Source organism: Euprymna scolopes, chromosome 1 (genome assembly GCF_053919585.1).
Source record: "Euprymna scolopes isolate OS-2025 chromosome 1, ASM5391958v1, whole genome shotgun sequence".
In the NCBI taxonomy this organism is placed as follows: Eukaryota; Metazoa; Mollusca; class Cephalopoda; order Sepiida; family Sepiolidae; genus Euprymna; species Euprymna scolopes.
Genome location: NC_136482.1, coordinates 112456726 through 112478069, shown reverse-complemented (window position 1 = coordinate 112478069; position 21344 = coordinate 112456726). Strand labels below are relative to the sequence as shown.

The window sequence follows — 21344 nt, the reverse complement described above, 5'->3', positions numbered from 1 at the left end:
ATTGTAAACATCTGGTGCAAGAACACTACGTAAGTTTCAGTCAGAATCAAAAGAAGCAAAGATTACAGGAAATCTTGGAAGATTTGTCACTCAGATTCTAGGGAACATCACCTGTTGTTGCCAGTGAGTGATCACTAGTAATGATTCACGTGAAAGCTTGTGAGTAATAAATGATAGTGCACTCACAATCCCTAGTTTTTAGGTGATTAGCCGATAAATATATAAAGTTACAAATTCATAGACAGAAGGTGAAGGGGGGGGAGGATGGGCATAGTCCAAGTGTCAAAAGCCGTGAAGAAAGATAAATTTACAGATTACAACTAAATTCATCGATGACAGCTCACGTGTCTATTTTCACTGAACAAACTAGTCCAAAAACAACCATGTATTATTGTAAATAATATACAAATGCCAGTATGTCTGGCTAAAACTTGAAAACACAATGAACACACAAAAAGTTTTGTTTTTTTTTGTTTTTTTTTTTAAATCGGCATAATCCTGAATGAATAATATCTAAAATTAAAAAGAAGAAAAAAACGATTTATTATTGGGGGTGAAATGGCCATTTCTATTACTGAATTTTATCAAGATGTACACACATCTTTTACTGTTATCATGTTAGTCTATTTTCCAACCATTAAGTAAAAGGAAATAACTCTGGGGTTTTTTTTCACAATTATTTCCCTTATGCTGGCTGGCATTGTGTGCATATATTTCCAGAGAAAGGGCTGCATGAAGGAGGAAGAAGGGATGGGAAGGAGGAGGAGGAAAACGGAGGAGGCAGAAAGAGAGAGGGATAGATGTGTCAAACTTTTGCCTTGGATAATGCTGGGTAGCCTTGCTAGTTTTTTTTTATAAAAAAACAATTTGCGATTGGTTATGACAGAGATGGGTGTCATCGCCTTCATCAGATAAATTTTATCACTTTATTTCCCTTGAGTAAGAATCTGACATTTTCTGGCAGCTAACTGTTCTAGTTCTTCAAGCTTGCCAATCTTTAGGATTGATTCTGTTCAAATTACATTGTCAAAAATTCTTGTCGATGGCTTATCTCCAAATTTTCTTGAACTTTCCTCCAATTTTTCATCCGCATTTGTTTTCTAGCCAATAATCGCTTTTGTTCCTTTCCAGATGGTTAAACTATTGTAACCAACTAACCATCAGGATTAAAACTTGCCAACAGAGTATCAGAGCTGATCTGAACAGACGTTGCATACCCATCTGCTTACTACCCTGTCGTTAAAGATGGGTGAGTGAGGATTACCCAGAATTCCTAACAAAGTTGCTTTACACCTTCTTCCTTTGTGATGTTTGAACTAAATTTTTTTTTAATTCATATTTCGGTATCTTTATAAAAATAAGTAGCTCCATGTTCACATTACAGTAGAACCCAGAGATACAGCATTAAAAATTAGTTACAAAATACAGTACAGTATATAATACACATGTATATAATCAAATAATATTATGAATAACACCGTAAAGGGCTGGAGAAACATTGTATTCCATATCGTAACCTGAAAAAAAAAAAAAAGTATCCTAGGGCCACTGTATCACAGTGTTCTACTGTATTTAATTATTATTATACTAAATGTGAGTTAATGTTAGCTTTCTAAAGAATTTTTCTCTATATACTTGAATCAGCAGGGTTACATGGTGTCGTTTGTGGCAAAAGTATCCTATTTCTATCAAAACTTTTATCTCTCTCTATCGGTCTCTTAATTTTTTTTTTATTATTTTTCCCCTCCTTTTTTCAACTTCTATCTTTTTCACCCTGGACATACACACACATGTACACACAAACAACTCTTCTTTATTTAGATTCTGAGGTAAAAAGGAAGTAACTTTCTGATTAAAAAAGTTACTTTTCTTCAGCACACTTGCAACAAAATCTGCGCCAGTTTAGAAGGAATGGAATGAAAAATTTTATAAATTTTGAGATATTATTTATTTGGGGTAATGTCGATTAAAAAAAAAAAAAATCAACTTGTGGGTTTGTTTTGTAATTTTAAAGTTTTAACTGAACACACACACACACACACACACACACACAACATGATTACCAAAAGACATATGATTATGTGCCTCACATGTAGCTACTACGGTGCCTTGATTTATATAAGATCCATCTTGTAATCAAAGAAACCAGGGCTGTGCATATAAAAATGTGGTAAACAACCATGGCATAAAACCACACTAATGGAATTGTAACAATTCCTAATATCAAGATCAGAAGAGGAATCTTCCCAGGGGTTGGTTATCTCCTTTATTCTTTTGCCTGGCGATAGATGCATTAAGCAACTACTCAATAAAAGCTGGGAGAGCCTATAACAGGAGTTGGGGCTGCCAACAAAACCCGAAAAAAAGAGTCAACCACTTGTTCTTCATGAATGAACTCAAGCTGTATGCCAGCTCAGACACTGACTTGAGTCGACTCTTGCAGGTCGTACATAATTTCTCCAGAGATAATGGGATGAAGTTTGAGTCGGATAATTGTGCCAAGTGTTCCATCAGAACTGAGAAGGTCCAAATGGAAAACATACAGCTTAATGAAAATACTAATATTAAGGTCCTAGAAGAGTCGGAAAAGTACAAATACGTTTGCATAGAAGAGAACAATTCAACATGCCAAGATGGGAGAAAAAATCGGTAGTAAATATAAGATCATTCGTCGTAGACATTTATGCTGACGACACTACCATCTATGGTAACACATCAAAGGCCATAAATGACCAAGTTCTCTCTGATTCTCTTTCCTCTGATCTGGAGCATGTGATACAATGGGGAAAGAGGTGGCAGGTTAATTTTAATGCACCTAAAACCAAGCTTCTATCTTTACATCATCAATGCTCTGATTTCCATCTGGCATCAATTGAAATGAATGGCTCTCATCTTGGGGAGGCTCCATGTTTTGACAAGTTCTGGGATTGACCTTTACTCCTGATCTGGTATGAAACACGTACATCAAATCTCTTGCTAAAGTCACTGGAAAAATGGTGATAGCCTTCTTCCACTCCATTAGATATCTCACTACAGATTCAATTTACCTATATAAAAGCCAGATACATCCAAGAATGGAGTATTGTTGTCACATCTGGGCAGGAGCTGCAAGAAAGACCTTATCCTGCCTAGACTTCGTAGCCTAGTGAGGGATGCCCTTTTCTTTTCCCTGCAACCTATTTCGCCCAGAAGAGACGTTGCGAGCCTTTCTCTGCTTTATCATTATTTTCATGACAAGTACACGTCTGAGCTCCAATCTATGCCCCCCCCCTTCGCCAAACTTTCACGAAAAGCACTTGTCTAGCTGAAAACACTATCAATAATTTTCCCCACTCTTTATCTGTGTCTAAACCTAAACATAGATTCCATGTAGAGGACTACTATTCATTTTGCTTGATATGCACGTCTGTGCCATGTAAATAACACTCTTTTGTATTTCCTTCAGATATCCAATAAACCCTTGGTCATTGCGATACTCTAAAAAGTAAATTGTACTTATTTATGACCAAGAGTTTCTGGAAACCAGCAACCAGAAGATGCCACAAATCAGCTGCACAGCCCCGGTTTGTGAAGTTACCTTTGACGCTAACCTGGCACCGCAAATCCTCATCCGTCTGATTGATATCCATGCCAACACGGCCCATCCCTCGCCCGCACCTGCTGCAGCTACAGTAGCACCAGCCAAGGCAGAGAGTCAAGCAACCCACGGTATCGGCTGCAGGTTCAAGTGCTGACTTCGCCTACTTTGAGCAGAGATGGGACGACTACAAAACCGCCTGCCACTTACAGGGAACGGATCTAGTGTTTCAACTCCTCGAGTGCTGTGACGACCCCTTGAGAAAAGACCTCACAAGGGCGTTCGGATCTCTCGCACATTCTGACGAGACAACCGTCCTACAAAAAATAAAAACTCTCGCTGTACGACAAGAGAATGTTGTGGTAGCAAGAGTTCAACTACAAAGCATGAAGCAGGACAGGGACGAACCGGTTCGTGCGTTCGCCGCAAGGCTCAAAGGGCAGGCTGGTATGTGTCGGTACCTGATGGGCTGTACAAACTGTGGGAGCCAAATTAGCTACAGTGACAGCGTGATCCAAGATTGTGTCATCCGGGGTATCTACGACGATGATATCCGACTGGACATACTGGGACAACCCCAACTAGCAGAGCAATCGCTTGAGGAAACTGTCTCCCTCATCGAGGCCAAAGAAAGTGGGAAGCGCTCCGCTGGCCGCCTTCTCATAAACAGCAATGAGCCCACTACTGCTGCAGCTACCAGCTCATACAGGAGACAAGAGCGGAGTCGTCTACAGAATCGTGGATCAAATACTACCTCCAACCAGAACTCTACTCGTCTGCATAACCGACACCCTTCTCCAAGCAACCCACCCTGCGGTTACTGCGGACAATCTCACCAGATACCTACATCAAGAGCAGTCTGAATGAAAATTTGCCCGGCGTATAATAACACATGGTTCCATTGTGGCATACCCCATCACTTTGGAAAGGTTTGCCGACGCAATCAACAGAGCCGCACTCCCACCGCAAGCAATAATGCCATCACTGTGTTCGATGACGACCCTGCGGTTCTATTTGATGCCCTTTGCTCCGTCGAAACACCCCCTCCCTCCAACGCAGGTCCAGAAGCTATTTCTGAGACACACACTCTTGTCCTTGAACACCATATATACAATGACCTGTGTAGAGTGTGGGAACGTCGTGCGTCCAATCCACAACCATTCATAAAGGTTGATATACAGGTCATCCCTTCTGACATTGCTGACATTGGTATACCCCCTCACTTCCACAGCCCCACTGCCATTGTGACGCATACAGCTATGGCAGATACAGGATGCCAGTCGTGCCTAGGTGGCATCACAGTATTACATAAGATGGGCTTGACAGTCTGTGACCTCATTCCGTGCACAATGAAGATGTCAGCTGCCAATGACAAATCGATTGAAATCGCAGGCGTCCTTCCACTGCACATATCGGGCGTATCTGACAATGGAACTGTTTGCAGCACACGGCAGCTCGTATATTTCACACCATCCACAGAGCGCCTTTACCTATCTAAGCATGCGTGTGTGGCTCTCGGCATGATCCCTGCAAACTTCCCATCTGTTGGTACAGCCTCACAACTTTCTTCCTGTGATGCCACATATCCTCCCACGGAAGGAAGCAAAAGACCATGTAAGTGTCCGGATCGTGAGACACCCCCTCCTCCCCCGACCACAATCCCATACCCACCAACAGAGGAGAATAGGGAGAAAATAGAAAACTGGCTACTGGATCACTACGCCTCCAGCACATTCAACACCTGCCAGCACCAACCATTACCCATGATGTCAGGCCCACCCATGCGACTCATGATCAACCCGAATGCAGAACCAGTTGCCTACCACACCCCTATTCCTGTGCCGATACATTGGCAAGAGGGAGTGAAAGCAGGCCTTGATCAAGACGTTCGACTGGGTGTCATAGAGCCAGTTCCTGTTGGCACACCAGTCACATGGTGTCATCGGATGGTTGTCTGCCCCAAAAAATCTGGTAAACCCCGACGCACGGTGGACTTCCAACCACTCAACCGGTATGCCACTCGGGAAACACATCACACCCAGTCCCCATTCCACCAAGTCTGATCCATCCCTCCACACACACGGAAGACCGTTTTCGATGCTTGGAATGGTTACCACAGCATTCCACTTCACAATGAGGATCGCCACTATACAACATTCATCACCCCATGGGGTAGATACAGATATTGTGTGGCCCCACAAGGGTACGTAGCTTCAGGCGACGCCTATACACGGCGGTTTGATGAGATAGTTATGGATGTTCTGAACAAAGCGAAAATCATCGACGACACCCTCTTGTGGACCTCAACATACCAGAGTGACAATGGAATTGAGAGAAGCTTCTTCCAAGCAGTCGAGTGGCTGGATCTATGCGGCCACAATGGCATCACAGGCAATCCTGACAAATTTGGATTTGCCAAGAAGGAAACGGAGTTCGCCAGTTTTCAAATCAGGGAAACAACTGTGGGGTCATGTGAATCCTTCGTGGAAGCAATAAAAAAATTCCCCACTCCCAGAAATATCACGGATATACACAGCTTCTTTCGACTTGTGAACCAAGTCTCGTATGCATTTGCAGCGACAGAGAAAATGAAAGCATTCAGAGACTTCCTGAAACCCAGTGTCAAGTTTGACTGGACTGACAAAATGCAACACACCTTTGAAGAAGCAAAAAGACGGATTATCCACGAGATCAAACATGGTGTGGAGATCTTTGACAAACGCAGGCCAACTTGTCTAGCAACCGATTGGAGCAAAGACGGCATGGGATTCTGGCTATTCCAAAAACACTGTCTCTGCCCAGCACCTCACAAACCCTTCTACTGCAAAAACGGATGGAAGATTGCCCTGGTAGGAAGCAGGTCCACATCATCAGCAGAGTCCCGCTACGCCCCCATCGAAGGGGCGGCTTTGGCAGTAGTAGAGGCTTTGGACAAAGCTAGACATTTTATTATCGGGTGCCCAGATGTCATTATAGCGGTAGACCACAAACCACTGCTCAAAGTCTTTGGTGACAGGCACCTGGATAACATACCAACCCATGTCTTCGCAACTTGAAGGAAAAAACCCTGCGGTATCGCTTCCGGGTCACTCACATCCCAGGCGCCCAACATTCTGCCAGCGATGCTCTGTCACGCCACCCAGTCAGCATGGCTCAACACTTGCCACTACCTGATGACTCAACATCAGCTCTGTACACCACTCAGTTACCTCTGTCTATCCTTGAATTCATTCGCCATGCAGAGCAACCACCAACCCATGAGGTCTGCTCCCAGGACATCAATGATGGTACCATCCTCGAATCAATATCGTGGGATGACATCCGCACTGCCACCGCCAGTGACCCATCCATGGTCCTTCTTCTAGACATGGTGGATAATGGCTTCCCAGCTAAACAAGAACTTCCATCTGACATCAGACCATTCTACCAGTACCGCGATCAGTACCGAGATTTTTTAAAATTTCTAACCATTTCTTTAAGTGCAATCGTTTGCATTTCTCTTGCACTTGGTTCACCGGGTATATTCGACTGGTAGTTTTTGAAATTCTTTTTCATGGGTCCAGTTGCTCTTATAATTACTGGAATGACTGAGATCTTTAAGATTCCAGTTTCTTTTCATATCAAACATAAGGCCTTGGTATTTTGCTATTTTCTCCCTCTCAGCTCTGTTAAGACCAGCATCGTTTGGGGAGACTTACTTCAACAAAGGTTGCTACTTTATCCCTCTTGTCCCATATCACTATATCAGCTCCGTTTCCTAGCTATGTAGCTGTAGGAATTTCATAGTCATAATTGATAGTGTACAACTTATTTCCAACTGTTCTTTCTGGTATATGCTCCCACGATTTGCTGCTACACTGGATATCCAACATTAGCAGTGTCAAAAGTTTAATCAATTTAAACTAAAGAAGTTAAAATTAAGAGAAAGACATTGAATGCACATCTATCCCCCCACCACCCACTTTATAAATCGTTTGGAGCTTTAGCCTTCACAGCAAAATCATTTTCAGTTTTCAAGGAGAACTCTCATAAGAGGCAAAAAGGAAGACAAAGCAAAAGACGGAGAGAGGAAGAAGATAAAAAAAAAGAGAAAGAAGGATAAATGTTGCAATATTTTTGGACAATAATGGGGTACGATCCCACACAGTCGGGAGATTCTACAAATTAATTCACATTCCGCTACCAACCAATCAGGAACCAGAATTTCTCCATAAAAATTAAACCTTTTCTGTAGTAACTTCGCATATGTTTTCTTCATGCCAACACAGGAAGAATCTTTTGCTCTGTGGATTCCAACTCAAGAACTGTCTACTTAGAACCAGTCACCTCCAGAACATTGTGTAGAACAACTAACCATTGGAAACTGTTCTGAAACTAAACATGGCTTACAACTCTAGAGCGAGAGAGTGGAAGAAAGAGAAAGAGAAATAAAACACCCAAATATCAACATAAAAATAAGAAGGTAAGGCTTTAGCAATGTGTCAAAAAATCAGGTATTTCTTATTAAAAAAAAAGGCGAATTTCAAATAAAAAGCAGAAAACTCACATCCACAGGAGGTTATAGTAATTCAAACTGAAATCTGCTTCTTATAATTAAAAAAAAAAAAAAAAAAAAAAAAAAAAAAAGTAAAAATCAGCTAAAAAGCAGAAATTTCATACCCCCGGATTAACTAACTCTTACACCTGGATTAATGATTCCAATGTATAAACAAATTCAATATCTTGTAAAATGCGCCTAAAGACAAAAATAAGAAAAAAAAACTTACTGATGTTCCAATGACAGCAACGTCCATTCCAGTGAATGTGTGCCACCAGCAAAGCGCCGAAGGAAAACCTGATAAAAATAATTTTTTTAAATTATATCAATATATGATTTTGGTTTTATATATATATTTTTTTTTAATTTCAAGAGCTAATAGGATTGCAAACTTCATAGTATAACATAATACAATTGCAATAATACAAACCAAACAAAACACAAGTTAATGTACAAAAAAGATCTACCCAAATTAAATCTGTTCTAAATGAGTTCATGACAAATATTTTTACCAAATTTGGTGATGATTGATCAAACAATATTGACACTAGGCTGTACACAAACCTAGTGATAAACATACAAATTCAACCAAAAACATAACCTCCTCAGTGGGGAAAAAAACGGTTTGAAAAGTGTCATACTGCTAACCAGTACGCATCATGCATCAGGCTTACTTACACTTAAGAATTCCAACATCATGTGAAAGTATACGAGATTGCTGTGATAATTTCAAAAGACTATTTACCTATCTAATAACACTTTCCAACTCAACTCAAAATCCACAGAAAATGCAATTAAAAATAATAAATAAATAACCAGCATATTTGTGTAGTGCCCTGTAATATAATGGTAAACTGTCGGTAAAGGTTAAGTGGATTCTCAGACGCCATGAGAGGGGTTTTTTTTTCTCTTGTTTTTACAGAACATCACATGCATTTCAAGGCAGCCAGAAAAACTTATAGAATAAGTGCACCACACCAGAATACCCTGGTAACCTCTTTCATATATCCCTGTAAAATAAATTTATTTTAACATATTACGCCTCTGTTTTTTCTAATATATAGAAAAATATAATATAGTCAAAGTATACCCATAATTTTTGATCTGAAGCCAGATCCAAAGCCTCCCTCCAACTTCTTGTAATCAATTCTTTTCTGATTGCTTCCAGTTAATTTTTGGTTTTCTTCTTTTTCCATTAGGGGTCCATCGGAGCAGTTGGTTGGCAATTCACTCTGGGGCCAATCTTAGAGTATAGCCAAGCCAGCCTAGATGTCATTTGCAGACCATTGGTGATACTACTTGTTGGTTAGTGTGGTCTCTGACATGCATCAGTCCAGTGAAAAAAGAAGTAGTTTCTGAACATGTTTGCCACTGTAATGTGATTACATAGTACATTTTTCTTGCATCACATTCAATGGAATGTTTTTGCCACTAGATATTAATCATGTAATAGAAATTTCGCCAATACTTTATTTTTTAATACAGATCTTGGAAATAATGTCCTTGCCACTGCAACTTCATTATGTGGTATACTTTTCTCTAATAACACCAGTTTCAATACATCACTCAATGTTCTTAGCTCTCCAAGTGTTAAAACGCTTCTGACAAGTATTAAACCGTATTCTAAATCTTTTATGGATAATAAAGCATATTAGTCCTGTATAATTGATATACAGAAACATTTACATTCTTGGGAGCACTTTTCTTTTTCATGCCCAGGTTCTACACATCAGACAGAGGCAAGATAAATCAAGACTATTTCCATCACTTGACTGTTCTGAAAAATTAAGTTCGCCACAATGTACCGCTTGCTTTCTTTCTTCTTTAACATTGAAATAATTGTTGTTCATTTTCGAACTTAAATTTCTAATGAAAAATCCTTAGTTACTTAATCTAACTTTACTTTTGAAAATCCATTTACAATGCGCAACTAAATATTATAGCAGTAAGTAAAATTGTTAAAAAAAAAAAAGAATACCTTTAGCTTTCTTAAACTTTATGTGTGTTGCATCATCAATTTTCCACAACGGATTTACTTTTGACTCAGGATCCTGAAAGAAAATAAAAATAAAAGTTAACTTTAATTATTTCTATGCTATTATAAACTGCCCTTTACTCTTCAGCTAGTATTGCATAAAGCAACCCCGGACAATGTCTGATAAACATGCAAGTTAATCTCAAAGTTAATCTGGAAAATCTCATCAGTATGCCCTGTATTTAAGAATTCAGGTGATCGCTCATCCCCCTCTCAGTACAGGCCAATAAGTCTCCTGTGCTTCATGAGTAAGTTGCTAGAATCTGTGTTAAATACAGAAGTAATCAACCATCTCAACAAAAATAACCTTCTTAGTGACACTCAATATGGTTTCCGTTCTGCTAGATCTACAGCAGATGTCCTTACAGTTATATCGCATAGGATTAGCAAATCTCTCGACGGTGGCAATCTTTCTAGGGAAATTGCTCTTGACATATCTAAAGCCTTTGATAGGATATGGCATAAAGATCGCTAGCTATGGTATAGCTGGAAAAGTCTTCTCAATTATTAAATCATTTCTTTCTGATAGGTTCATAAGAGTAGTAGTTGAGGGGCAAAAATCAGAAGCTCACAGTATTAATGCCGGTGTCCCTCAGGGATCCATCCTGGGCCCAACTCTTTTCCTGATCTACATTAATGATCTTCCAAATCATATCCTTACATCATTTGTAGACATTTATGCTAACAACACTACCATTTATGGTACCACATCTAAGACAGTAAATGACCAAGTTCTCTCCAATTCTCTCTCCTCTGATCTTGAGCACGTAGTACAATGGGGAAAGGAGTGGCTGGTTACTTTTAATGCATCTAAAACCAAGCTTCTCTCTTTACATCATCAACATTCTAATCCACATTTGGCATCAATTGAAATGAATGGCTCTCGTCTTCAGGAGGCCTCAAGTTTTGACAAGCTTCTGGGCTTGACCATTACTCCTGATCTTAAATGGAACACGTACATCAAATCTGTTGCCAAGGCCGCTGGGAAAATGGTGGGATCTTTCTATCGATCCGGTAGATATCTCACTGCTGATGCTATTCTCTATCTATATAAGAGCCAGGTACGTCCAAGGATGGAATACTGTTGCCACATCTGGACAGGAGCTGCTAGAAAGGACTTGTCCTGCCTTGTAGAGTTCAAAATAGACTTCGTAGCCTCGTAGGAGATGTCCTTTTCTCCTCCTTGCAACCTCTATCTCACAGAAGAGATGTTGCGAGTTTGTCTCTGATGTATCGTTATTTTCATGGAAAGTGTTCGACTGAGCTTAATCTATGGTCCCCCCTCGCCAAACTTTCACAAGAAACACTCGTCTAGCTGTAAACACTATCAATAATTTCCCCCACTCTTTATCTGTGCCTAAACCTAAACGTAGATTCCATGAACAAAGCTTCTTTCTTAGAACTGCACGCCTGTGGAATTGTCTTCCGTTTTCCTGCTTTCCGGCTGATTACAATATGGTTGTCTTCAAGTCTAAAGTAAATAAGTTCTTGATGAGCCGTTCCATATAAGTTATCAAATTTACCAAATTTTCATTACTAATGATTACTATATTGTCCAATTTCTACTGTACACTCTTTAACCCTTATCCTTGAGTGGCCTCTGGGCCTTGATAATGTGGTGATGCCTATGTAAAAAAAAAAAAAAAAGTTAGGATAAATTAGTTGTTGAGATAAATGTTTGTATCGGAATAAACTAGAAAAATCAATGTTTTTTTTGGTTTTTTTTTTACACGATGGTCACTACTTATCAAGGCCCTGAAGCCACTCAGGGATAAGGGTTATTGCAAGTACAGTACGTTAGTGTGGAGATTTAATGAAGTGTTTACTTAAGAGGGCGGTTCATTATGAATTTGTTAACGTTGGACTTGAAGACATCCAAGTTTTAGTCAGGTGGAAAGCAGGCAGATGGAACAGAGTTCCACAGGCATGCAGTTCTAAGAAAGAAGCTTTGTTCATGTTTACATAAATAATATAAACACATAGGTTTTGGAATAGTAATTTAAAAAGAGCTTAACCTTGAACAATCTGACAGACGTGACTTTAAGCTGAGCTGACGTGGATTTTGGGGAGGATATGTTGTCAGTGAGAGTTTCAGATTAGTCTGGATTTTGGAGCCAAGAAGAGAAGATGGGTTTTCCAAAACAACCGAGGAAGCGGGTCAAGACAACATATTTAGAGATGTGATTTAGAACCGTGGTTGTAAATTCTTGGAGATGGGACTATTCCGGAATAAAGACCTGTATGTATACATTATTAACGTTTCGGGTTAGTTTCTCTTTCAAAGAAGTTGAAAGTCTTTATTTCAGTCCAATGATCCAAACAGCTGAATCAGCCAACATGGAAACCATTGGAAAAAGTTATGATCCCATTTGATGTTTTTACATTCCAACATTTATAATGTATATCAACTTCAAAGACACTCATGAATAGACGATTGCATGTATGCACGTTTCATAAAGAGATGTATTTAAACACTCATTTCTTCTCTACGACGATATAACATTTGCCGTCTTGGTGCCGTTTATATACACACATCATATAGATGACTGTGACATGTACATACAAACATATATACACTCACTACATATATATGGACCCCGCAATATATAAGTTCTAGTGCCATATACACCCTCTATGTTATACACAACCCCTGACAATGTAACATTCCTTCTGGTACCGTATACACATGTCATACAGATCCCTCCACAATGCAACACTAGGACCACCAGAAAATATTAGTTAGGAGATAGACCACAATACAAAAATGATGAGATAACAATATGAGAGGGACAGATTTATTGTGTTGTACAAACTGAATGACATTGCAACACTTAGTTGTTCTGAGTAGTCAGATAGCAATCAAGCGAGCTGAGAAACATGTTGATGCAGACAGTTTCAGTGGTGAACTGAGAGTAACTGAGAAAAAGACCAAACATCTAGGATTTCCAGTTGAAAGTAAATATATTTAGGAGACAAAGTTCAATCAACACAGTAGACCAGCAAATCGAGTTGAACTGAAGATAAGAAAAGCAGATGACTGAGTGGATGACAAGAGGGAGAAAGAGAGAGAGAGAGAAATAAAATCCAGTCGGATAGGAAATAGGCTCCAGCACTTTGGCAGAAATTAATCTTTTTTTATTTTAAAAAAGCGGATTTTCTACAAAAATGTAGAAAACACATATCCATGGTAGGCTTTAGTGATCTAAGTGGAAATCCACTTTGTATGGATTTTAAAAAAAAATAAATAAATAAAAATTGAAATTCTGCTGAAAAGTGAAGAACTTATATCCCTGATTGATACAACCGTCCGAATTTTACATAAATACACCTGCAAAGGGTAAACTAATAAGCTAACTCTATTGTTAAAGATTACCCTTCTCAACTAAAACTCTCCAGTCCAAGCCACTATAAAGAACATATACTATTCTATATGTTTAAAGCTTCTTAAACTACATTGTCCTGTACCTTCAGTAGAACTCTCTTCCTTTCCATCTTTCTCACAGTGTGTCTTGATCATTCTCTCAACCTTGTTGGAAAATAATTATCTGACTTATCTTCCTTGGATTTATTCATTGGCAATGTTTGAAAATGCACTCTGCTGTCTGGAAGTTAAAAAAAAAACTTGTTCAGTCCATATGTCGTAAATTCAGAATGAGGATCTCTCTTTACATAGTTCTCTCTCTGCAACCCTGACAGAATGTGTTCTTTTGTAGCACCAAAGTTTACCCTTCAGTGTCCAAAATCAAAATACGTAAACTCGTTTCTGTGCACCGAATTCGCACATGCCTGAATTAATGAAAGCAAATAATTATATTTTGAACAATCAGAGAACATTCTGAATTTATTCAAAATGGTTTTTCTGGGAGCCACCTAAACTCTTTAAATGCCAGGTTTTCTTTCAATAAATAGTTGAAACCAAAATAATTCAGACAATGCTAGATCTCCTTTTAATCGTCATAATCCTCAATAAACGTAATCATACACTTACAAAGCACAGCACACACACACTGACTGCTTGAATCCCTTAATATCGTCGGCTCATTTAAAACCTGATTGAAATATTTCCAATCTTTTTCACTTAACTACTTTTTTAATATAAAAACAAATGTTCATTCACTCTTATAAATAACTTTCAATCAATTATAATTTATATAAATGAGCAGAGAAGTTTTGAAAATTATTTCTCTGACCCCTGTAACATTCAGCTCTAAATTAATCGATTCAAACTTCTTTAATGTCTCCGCTAATGAATCCCCATGTTTTTACAAGAACTCTAAAAATATTCACAAACATTCTATGTTTTTCCTATTGCTGTAAACTTCCATTTTAAACATATAAAATATCTCTTTTGCAAATATATGCCTTCGGAACTCATTATTTTGTTTTGTTTACCGTATGACAATGTTTCTCGTTTCTCACATTTAATGATAAACCTAAAAAAACTTTTTTCACTGAAAATATTTCTCTGAATCCAGCTCATCCCCAAAAATACTTTTCCCATTACAAAATACCCCAAAGTAAAACCCCAAAACTAGCATGAAACACATTCCCTTAAAATTGGTGACCAACATTTAGTAAACTTTGTCAGTGTAATTCAGACTCTAACATGGTCTTATTTATATTGGTCTTATTTATATTGGTCTTATTTATATTGGTCTTTATATATCATGTCTACCATATTGTGTTTAGTATTTGCTTTCTGGCAAATTATTTATCTATGAATAAATGTTCATCGCATTAGTTCTTTGTCCTTTCACATCTATCAAAGGCTTTCTATTCTTTACCTAACCAGCAGAAAGTCTGTGGAATAGCACAACAAAATCACATTCTAATACCTAAAAAAACTTTATTGAATGCTTTTTGTTAATATGCAAAAAATGAAATGAAAGAGAAGGGTGCTAGCAAACAAATACACTCATGAGTATGAACCCAGACAAAAGGTTAAAGAACTATTAAATTAAAGTATTAAATAAATGTCCCATTAGTAGGGAAGAGAGAAGATGTCATACATAAAGGATAAGATGATTGTTCTGTTTTTAAGAAAACAAAAAGCGTTCAAATATGAGAATATTTTAACATACACAGGTGTTGAAGTCAGGTTGTGTATATGTAGGCATGTGTGTGGCAGTAGCCATGTTGGTGTCTCAGGTCTTCTTGTCGTAGTCGAAACCAATGCAGAAACGAGTTGGGCAGTTTTGTTTGTGTCTCAAGAGAAAAGTTTGGGGGTTGATCTGAGCAACATGTAGTTGTTTATAGTGTTGTGTTCTTCGGTTGTGTATTCATTTTGCCTGAAAAATAGTCTCCAATTGGACAAGCCAGAAAAGAAGTGAAATGCTTGTACTAATCAGTGCCAGGCTTAGAAATCAACTACAGATTCCAAATCATAATGATATCTCACTGTTCGTAGCAGTGTTTCTGTTGTTGCATGTTGCTATTACAAGTTTACCAGATTCTCTGCTGCACCAGATACATAGTTAATAAGAAATCCTTCCAAATATTTAACAGGTGTGATCCACGATAACACACAAAATAGCAACCTTGTGTTTGGGGAAAGATCTCTTAGAATATGTGGTCACTAAAAATGTGCTAGAATAGAAAATATTTAACCTATTCTTCGATCTGTCTGTTTCACTCTCTCAAACAGTTCCTCTCCTCCTTAAGTAGATCTTACAAAACAAGATCATTATGGGTTGACGACGGCTAAATAGTTAACAACATGAACTCCAAGTTCAAATTCAGCTCATTCTTCAGAAATTCTTTCATCAAAGCCACACTTAAACTTATACCTAACTTTCTGGAAAAGAGGTAAATAACATTTCAAAATAAAACTTTATTTTATTTTCCCCATTTCGTTATCCATTAAAAGTTTTCTATATAAATACAATAGCTGAAGTTTTTTCTTAAATTTTATAGCTCAGATTGGAAGTAAACATCTATTAAATATTTTTCATTCAGTGTTTTTTTTTTTTACATTATCAAAAACATATTCAAGTTTATAATGATGAAATAACTATATAATTATAGCAAAAACACAATTGTTTAGTGTGAGATTGACCCCCTTACTGATGGCATGAAATATTGGAACTGCAGCCAACCAGTAACCCCACAGGCCACTAATTAAGCGAAAATATTTTGTCTTTTAAACATACTTAAAGGAGTTCTATGATGGTATTTTTCACCTCTCCACATAAGTCTAAAAATAGTTTGCCTAAGATAAAGAGACATGAAAAATACAACATTTGAAATACTTTTATTAAAGTGAACATTTATCAAATATTTTTATCTATTTTTTATATAAAAAAAATAAGATAAATGTTTCTCTTTAAGATAAAAAAAATAAGCCCCATTTAGCCCCAAAAGTCCCAAGGGGGCGTCAAATCCTAGTGAAAATAAACAAACAGTGCAGTTTTAGGCCTTAACATATATAAATTTGAGTTCTGAACCATCTAAAAAAAAAAAAAAAAATGACTAAGTCCATCATTTGTCACTCCCACCTATTTAGCCCCAAAAGTAAGTCCCCAAGGTATTAACATATTTAAATTTGAGTTCAGCACCACCCAAAACTGCTAAATAGACATACACAGAAAATTTTAGACAAATATGGTAAAATAGTCCCAAAAATTGAGTGTTTTTATTAGCCCTAAAAGAGCCCCTGGGGCACACCCAAGAATTATCGCAAAGTATAGACAAACAAAATTATATAGAAATCAGTTAATTACAACTTTTCAGAAAGTTTTATAAAAATCCAAGGCATCAATTTTTTTTAATAATCACAAAACTGTCAATTTTAGCCATTTTAACCCGAGAGGCACTCCTATGGAGACAACCTGAGTTTTCCCGGAAAATCCGTTCTGTTACTTTTTTACTCATGTCATGTTTAATGTTTGTACAAAATTTCCAAAAATTCCAAGGTTTAGTTATTGAAAAAAGTGCAGACAGACGAATGGGCAAGGGCGAATTTACAGGTCCACCCTCCTTTTGTCAGGGGAACAAAACTTCAAGTACAAACACTCCTCGACAATGCCAGTTAATATTCATAACATTTACACTGTTGGCCTAATTTATAATATTTTAATATTCATTTCAATTTATATATACAACAAAATCTTGAGAATGATATTAACATAATTGCTCATCTTTCTTTCGTCGCTTCCATAGACATTCAAATGCTGCCAGTGTTCCACCAACGTCAGAACACCTGCTGGGAGAGACTGAGGTAATTGAGAAACTTGCTCGGTTGGAGCTGCCATTTGCAATTCATTCGAGATGCATGCATGTCTATAGCTTTATTAAAACTATTGCTAAATTATATGCATGATAAGAAGTTTCAAGAAAAACAAAAAATGAATGACAGAAGTGTAGCCAGATGCTTCTCAGTTTGTTGAATATACAAGACTTTGGCATGTTCAAACAACTAGAGTCGTTTTTTGGGGGGGTTTTTTTGCTTTAAACAGAGAGCCATCAGGTGGTGTGAGCATCTTACCACGTAGCATAGAAATGTATAATCTTAACAGTCTGTAACGATTTGACCCATTACAACATTCAGGAATCATTGAAAAAAAAGACAGTCTGTAATGAAAACTAAGTATCACCAATTGATGAACCGATAGAAATTTGTGGCTACTAAAATAAAAATCATTGGCATCCAGGCCTTGGTAAGTGGTGACTTCTTTGTAAAAACAAAAAAAAACAAAAAAATCATATAGAGGATGTTATCATATTCAAAGTAGAAGCAGCGGTGAATGTTATTTTTGTGTATTAACTCGAGTAAACAAAATCTATTTCTTTTAATCACTTGCAGTGCAAAAAGTATTCAGTCACAAAATTCACACATAGTATAAAAACCCAAACACAGTGTTTCTCCTTTTCCTTGTTTTTTTCCACAAACAACACTTATGCAAATATTATTATCCAGCCAGAGTTCCTTTAAAGTGAAAGGTTTCATAGATAACTAAACACAGCGTCACCATTTACATTCTTAACTGAACACTGTCGCACACAAATCAGTACATATACCCTCTCATTAACAAAACAGACATGCTAATACACACACATCTTCATGCCTATCCCATTTACACAAACACACAGACAACACCCATGCACACATCATAATCCCTTATTTTGTCCTTTAGTCCCCACACTCCAGGAGTGATGTTTCTGACAAAGATCTGCTATTTTCAGGGTTAGAATCTATTCGAACTAACAATTATCATTGGGAGTTTTTGACCTTGAAATACTTTGTTTTTAGCTCCTTAAATCAAGTGGCTTCATGCCTTGTCTGGAATGATTTCCATTGAAAAAAATAATGAAAAAAAAACCCAGCCCAAGCCCCTTTTGTACAAACAGTTTTGACAGACAAGAGAGATTTTCACAGAACATAATGTAAGCATTTACATACAGTTAACTGAACACACTCACGCAAGTTAGTACATACACACCATCACTAACAAAACAGCCATACACACACACACACACACACACACACACACACAGCGGCAGCAGAAACAAACACGAGTACTCAAATTTTCTTAACAGACAAAAATACACTTTTTTTCACAAGGAAGTTCTGGAAACTTTTTGAAAATGTATACTCTAAAAAATCTCTTTCATTGTCTTAAAAAGTTGTCAATTTTCTTTTGATAATTTCCTATCTGCTGCAATATCGATGACGCATTTTATTGGATACATCGCAGTAGAATTATGTAGAGAGTCACTTGTTACAGAATTATATTTTTTCTTGTCATAAAAATGGATGAAATTCCCATTTCTGTCTTCTTTTTAAATGTTAACCGAACATTTTTACGACTGAATCATCTGAATAGCAACTCTATATCTTACTTTCACTTAGATTGGCCAAAGTACTAGTGATTAACACTAGAAGCCTATTTTGAATCGTATCCTAACTCTTTATACTATAATTTTTTCAATTAATCCACAAACCATATTTAACCCTCGTTGAACTCTAGATATAAACCTGGGCATGCCTACCACAATAATTTGCTTGGCTTGGCTTCTCTAACTACACAGACACAGCTGGTAGCATCATCCATAACTTTTCTATATCCCATTCCTTGACACAGACCGTAACGTTCCCAACCCGTCTCCCAGATCATCAGGACCAGCAAGCCTCACTTTTGGATTTATTTCTGACAACAGTTTCTGAGAATTGTATAACAAATGCCCATTGCCCACTCAGGAATGCTGATCATGCTGTGATAATGATAGACATCACTCTAAACTCTCGACCTGAAGTTGAACCATTACTAAAAACGACAAAGTACTACAATAAGGCTGACTGGGATCACATCAGAGATGACCCATAGGGAAATATTTTTCTTCCTGTGGAATAGTGCACAAATGAGATCACTGAATGGTTCAAAGCATCAATTGAAGCACATTTTCCAACACAGAAGTTTTATAGCAACCCACACTCTCCCCAATAGTTTACTTCTACTTGCGAAGTTGCCATAGCTCAAAGACAACATGCATACCGCAGATTTATTCAGCATAAGTCTAGTACAAACAGACAAAAGTTCATAGACGCTAAAAGTAATTGTAAGAAAGGAATAGAGAATATACCAAAACCACCAGAAAATGTATTGATGCGGAGAAATTAGGGAACTCATAATTTCTGGAAAATCTAGAGCAGTGTAGTAAATAATGGGCAATCAACACTTTCTCCAACTATCCAACAATCATGAGGTTGTTTGCATGGCAATCAAGAAAGCTAACATGCTTGCCCATCAGTTTGCCTCAAACTCTACTTTGGATCCAGCAAGCCACTCTCTTCCTGATTTTCCTTTGTGAACAGAAACCACACTAGATGATCCGAAAATCACCCCTTCTTAAGTACATTATATCATAAAAAATCTAGACACCTCAAAAATATGTAGACCTTATCTCATCCCTGCTGTACTATTAAAACGATTCTTTGCTGAGGGTTCTTCTGTTCTCTCCAAACTTTTCAACAAATACCTTAACGAATCTTGCTTCCCTGACTGTCGGAAAACTGCTTTTGTGGTACCAGTTTACAAGGATTCTGGCGAACGAACTGACCCATTAAATTTCTCCCTCTTTTCACCCAAAATATTTGAGTCTATAATTAATTAAGCTCTAGTCCACCATATCACAATTGCTGAAGATAAATACCATGCACTGAATAAGGGAGAGGAAAGAAGGGCAGTAGCCCTCGATATATCTAAAGCTTTTCACGGGGTATGGCACAATGGTCTTCTCATGAAAATCAGATACTATGGTATTACTTGACGAATACTTAACATAATTAAATTCTTCTTAAAGAAGAAAAGAATCCAGGTTGTCCTCAATAGTCATATGTCAAAACGATGATATAAATGCAGATGTACATCAGGGGTCAATCCTTGGACCTTTATTATTCCTGATATTCCTAAATGACCTCCCTGATAAATTTGTCTCTGAGATGGGTTGTTTGCTGACAACATCACGCTCTATAACAGGCACGAGAGGAAAACAAATGAGCACATATCTAAGGCAATGGCAGAAACCCTAGAAGAAGACCTCCAATAGCTACGGCTAAAGATAAATTATCTGAAAGTACTTCACTTAAACTCCTCAGCTTAACGTTCACAGGAAACACAAGTTGGCACAGATACATCAAGGGCATTGTCATGACTGCTGCAAGGAAAGTGGGCTCTCTCTACCATGCTAGAAAGTTACTTACACCTGTAAGTATCCTGTACCTCTACAAGGCCACCATTCGCCCATGTATGGAGTATTGTTGTCCCATTTAGGCTGGTGCATCTGCTATTAGTTTCTCACTCATGGACAGGGTTCAAGAGAGTCACCAACCTGATAGGTCCTGAACTGTTATCTAAGCTTCAACCTCTGTCATATCGATGAAATGTTGCACCCCTTTGCCTGTTTTACAAGTATTTTAATGGTAGATGCTCGAACTACAAGCCCTTGTACCCCCTTGACGTAAATACCGCCAACAAGCATCAAATTCCCACCCCTACATAGTAGAGATCCCCAGATGTAAGAAAGCCTTCTACTCTAATAATTTCTTCTCCAGAACCGCTAGACTACGGAATTCCTTTCCGGGTTCCTGCTTCTCTAACTGTACTGACATGCAGAAGTTCAAGTGTAATGTGAACAGAAATCTTGCTGCTCAACTCCCTACATAGTATCCTTGCAACTTATGTCCCTGATAGTAGCAC

General features: G+C 37.8%; 1 protein-coding gene across 1 annotated transcript in view; it reads right to left on the bottom strand.

Annotated features, from left to right (window-relative positions):
• LOC145266444 (uncharacterized) overlaps nt 1-21344 on the bottom strand; it is a 174950-nt gene that overhangs the window by 126771 nt on the left and 26835 nt on the right. The window contains exons 3-4 of the mRNA XM_080122153.1: nt 10093-10165; nt 8344-8411 (exon numbers count right to left, since the gene is read on the bottom strand). Coding sequence (XP_079978279.1) covers nt 8344-8411; nt 10093-10165 — 141 coding nt within the window. The remainder of the gene's footprint in view (nt 1-8343; nt 8412-10092; nt 10166-21344) is intronic.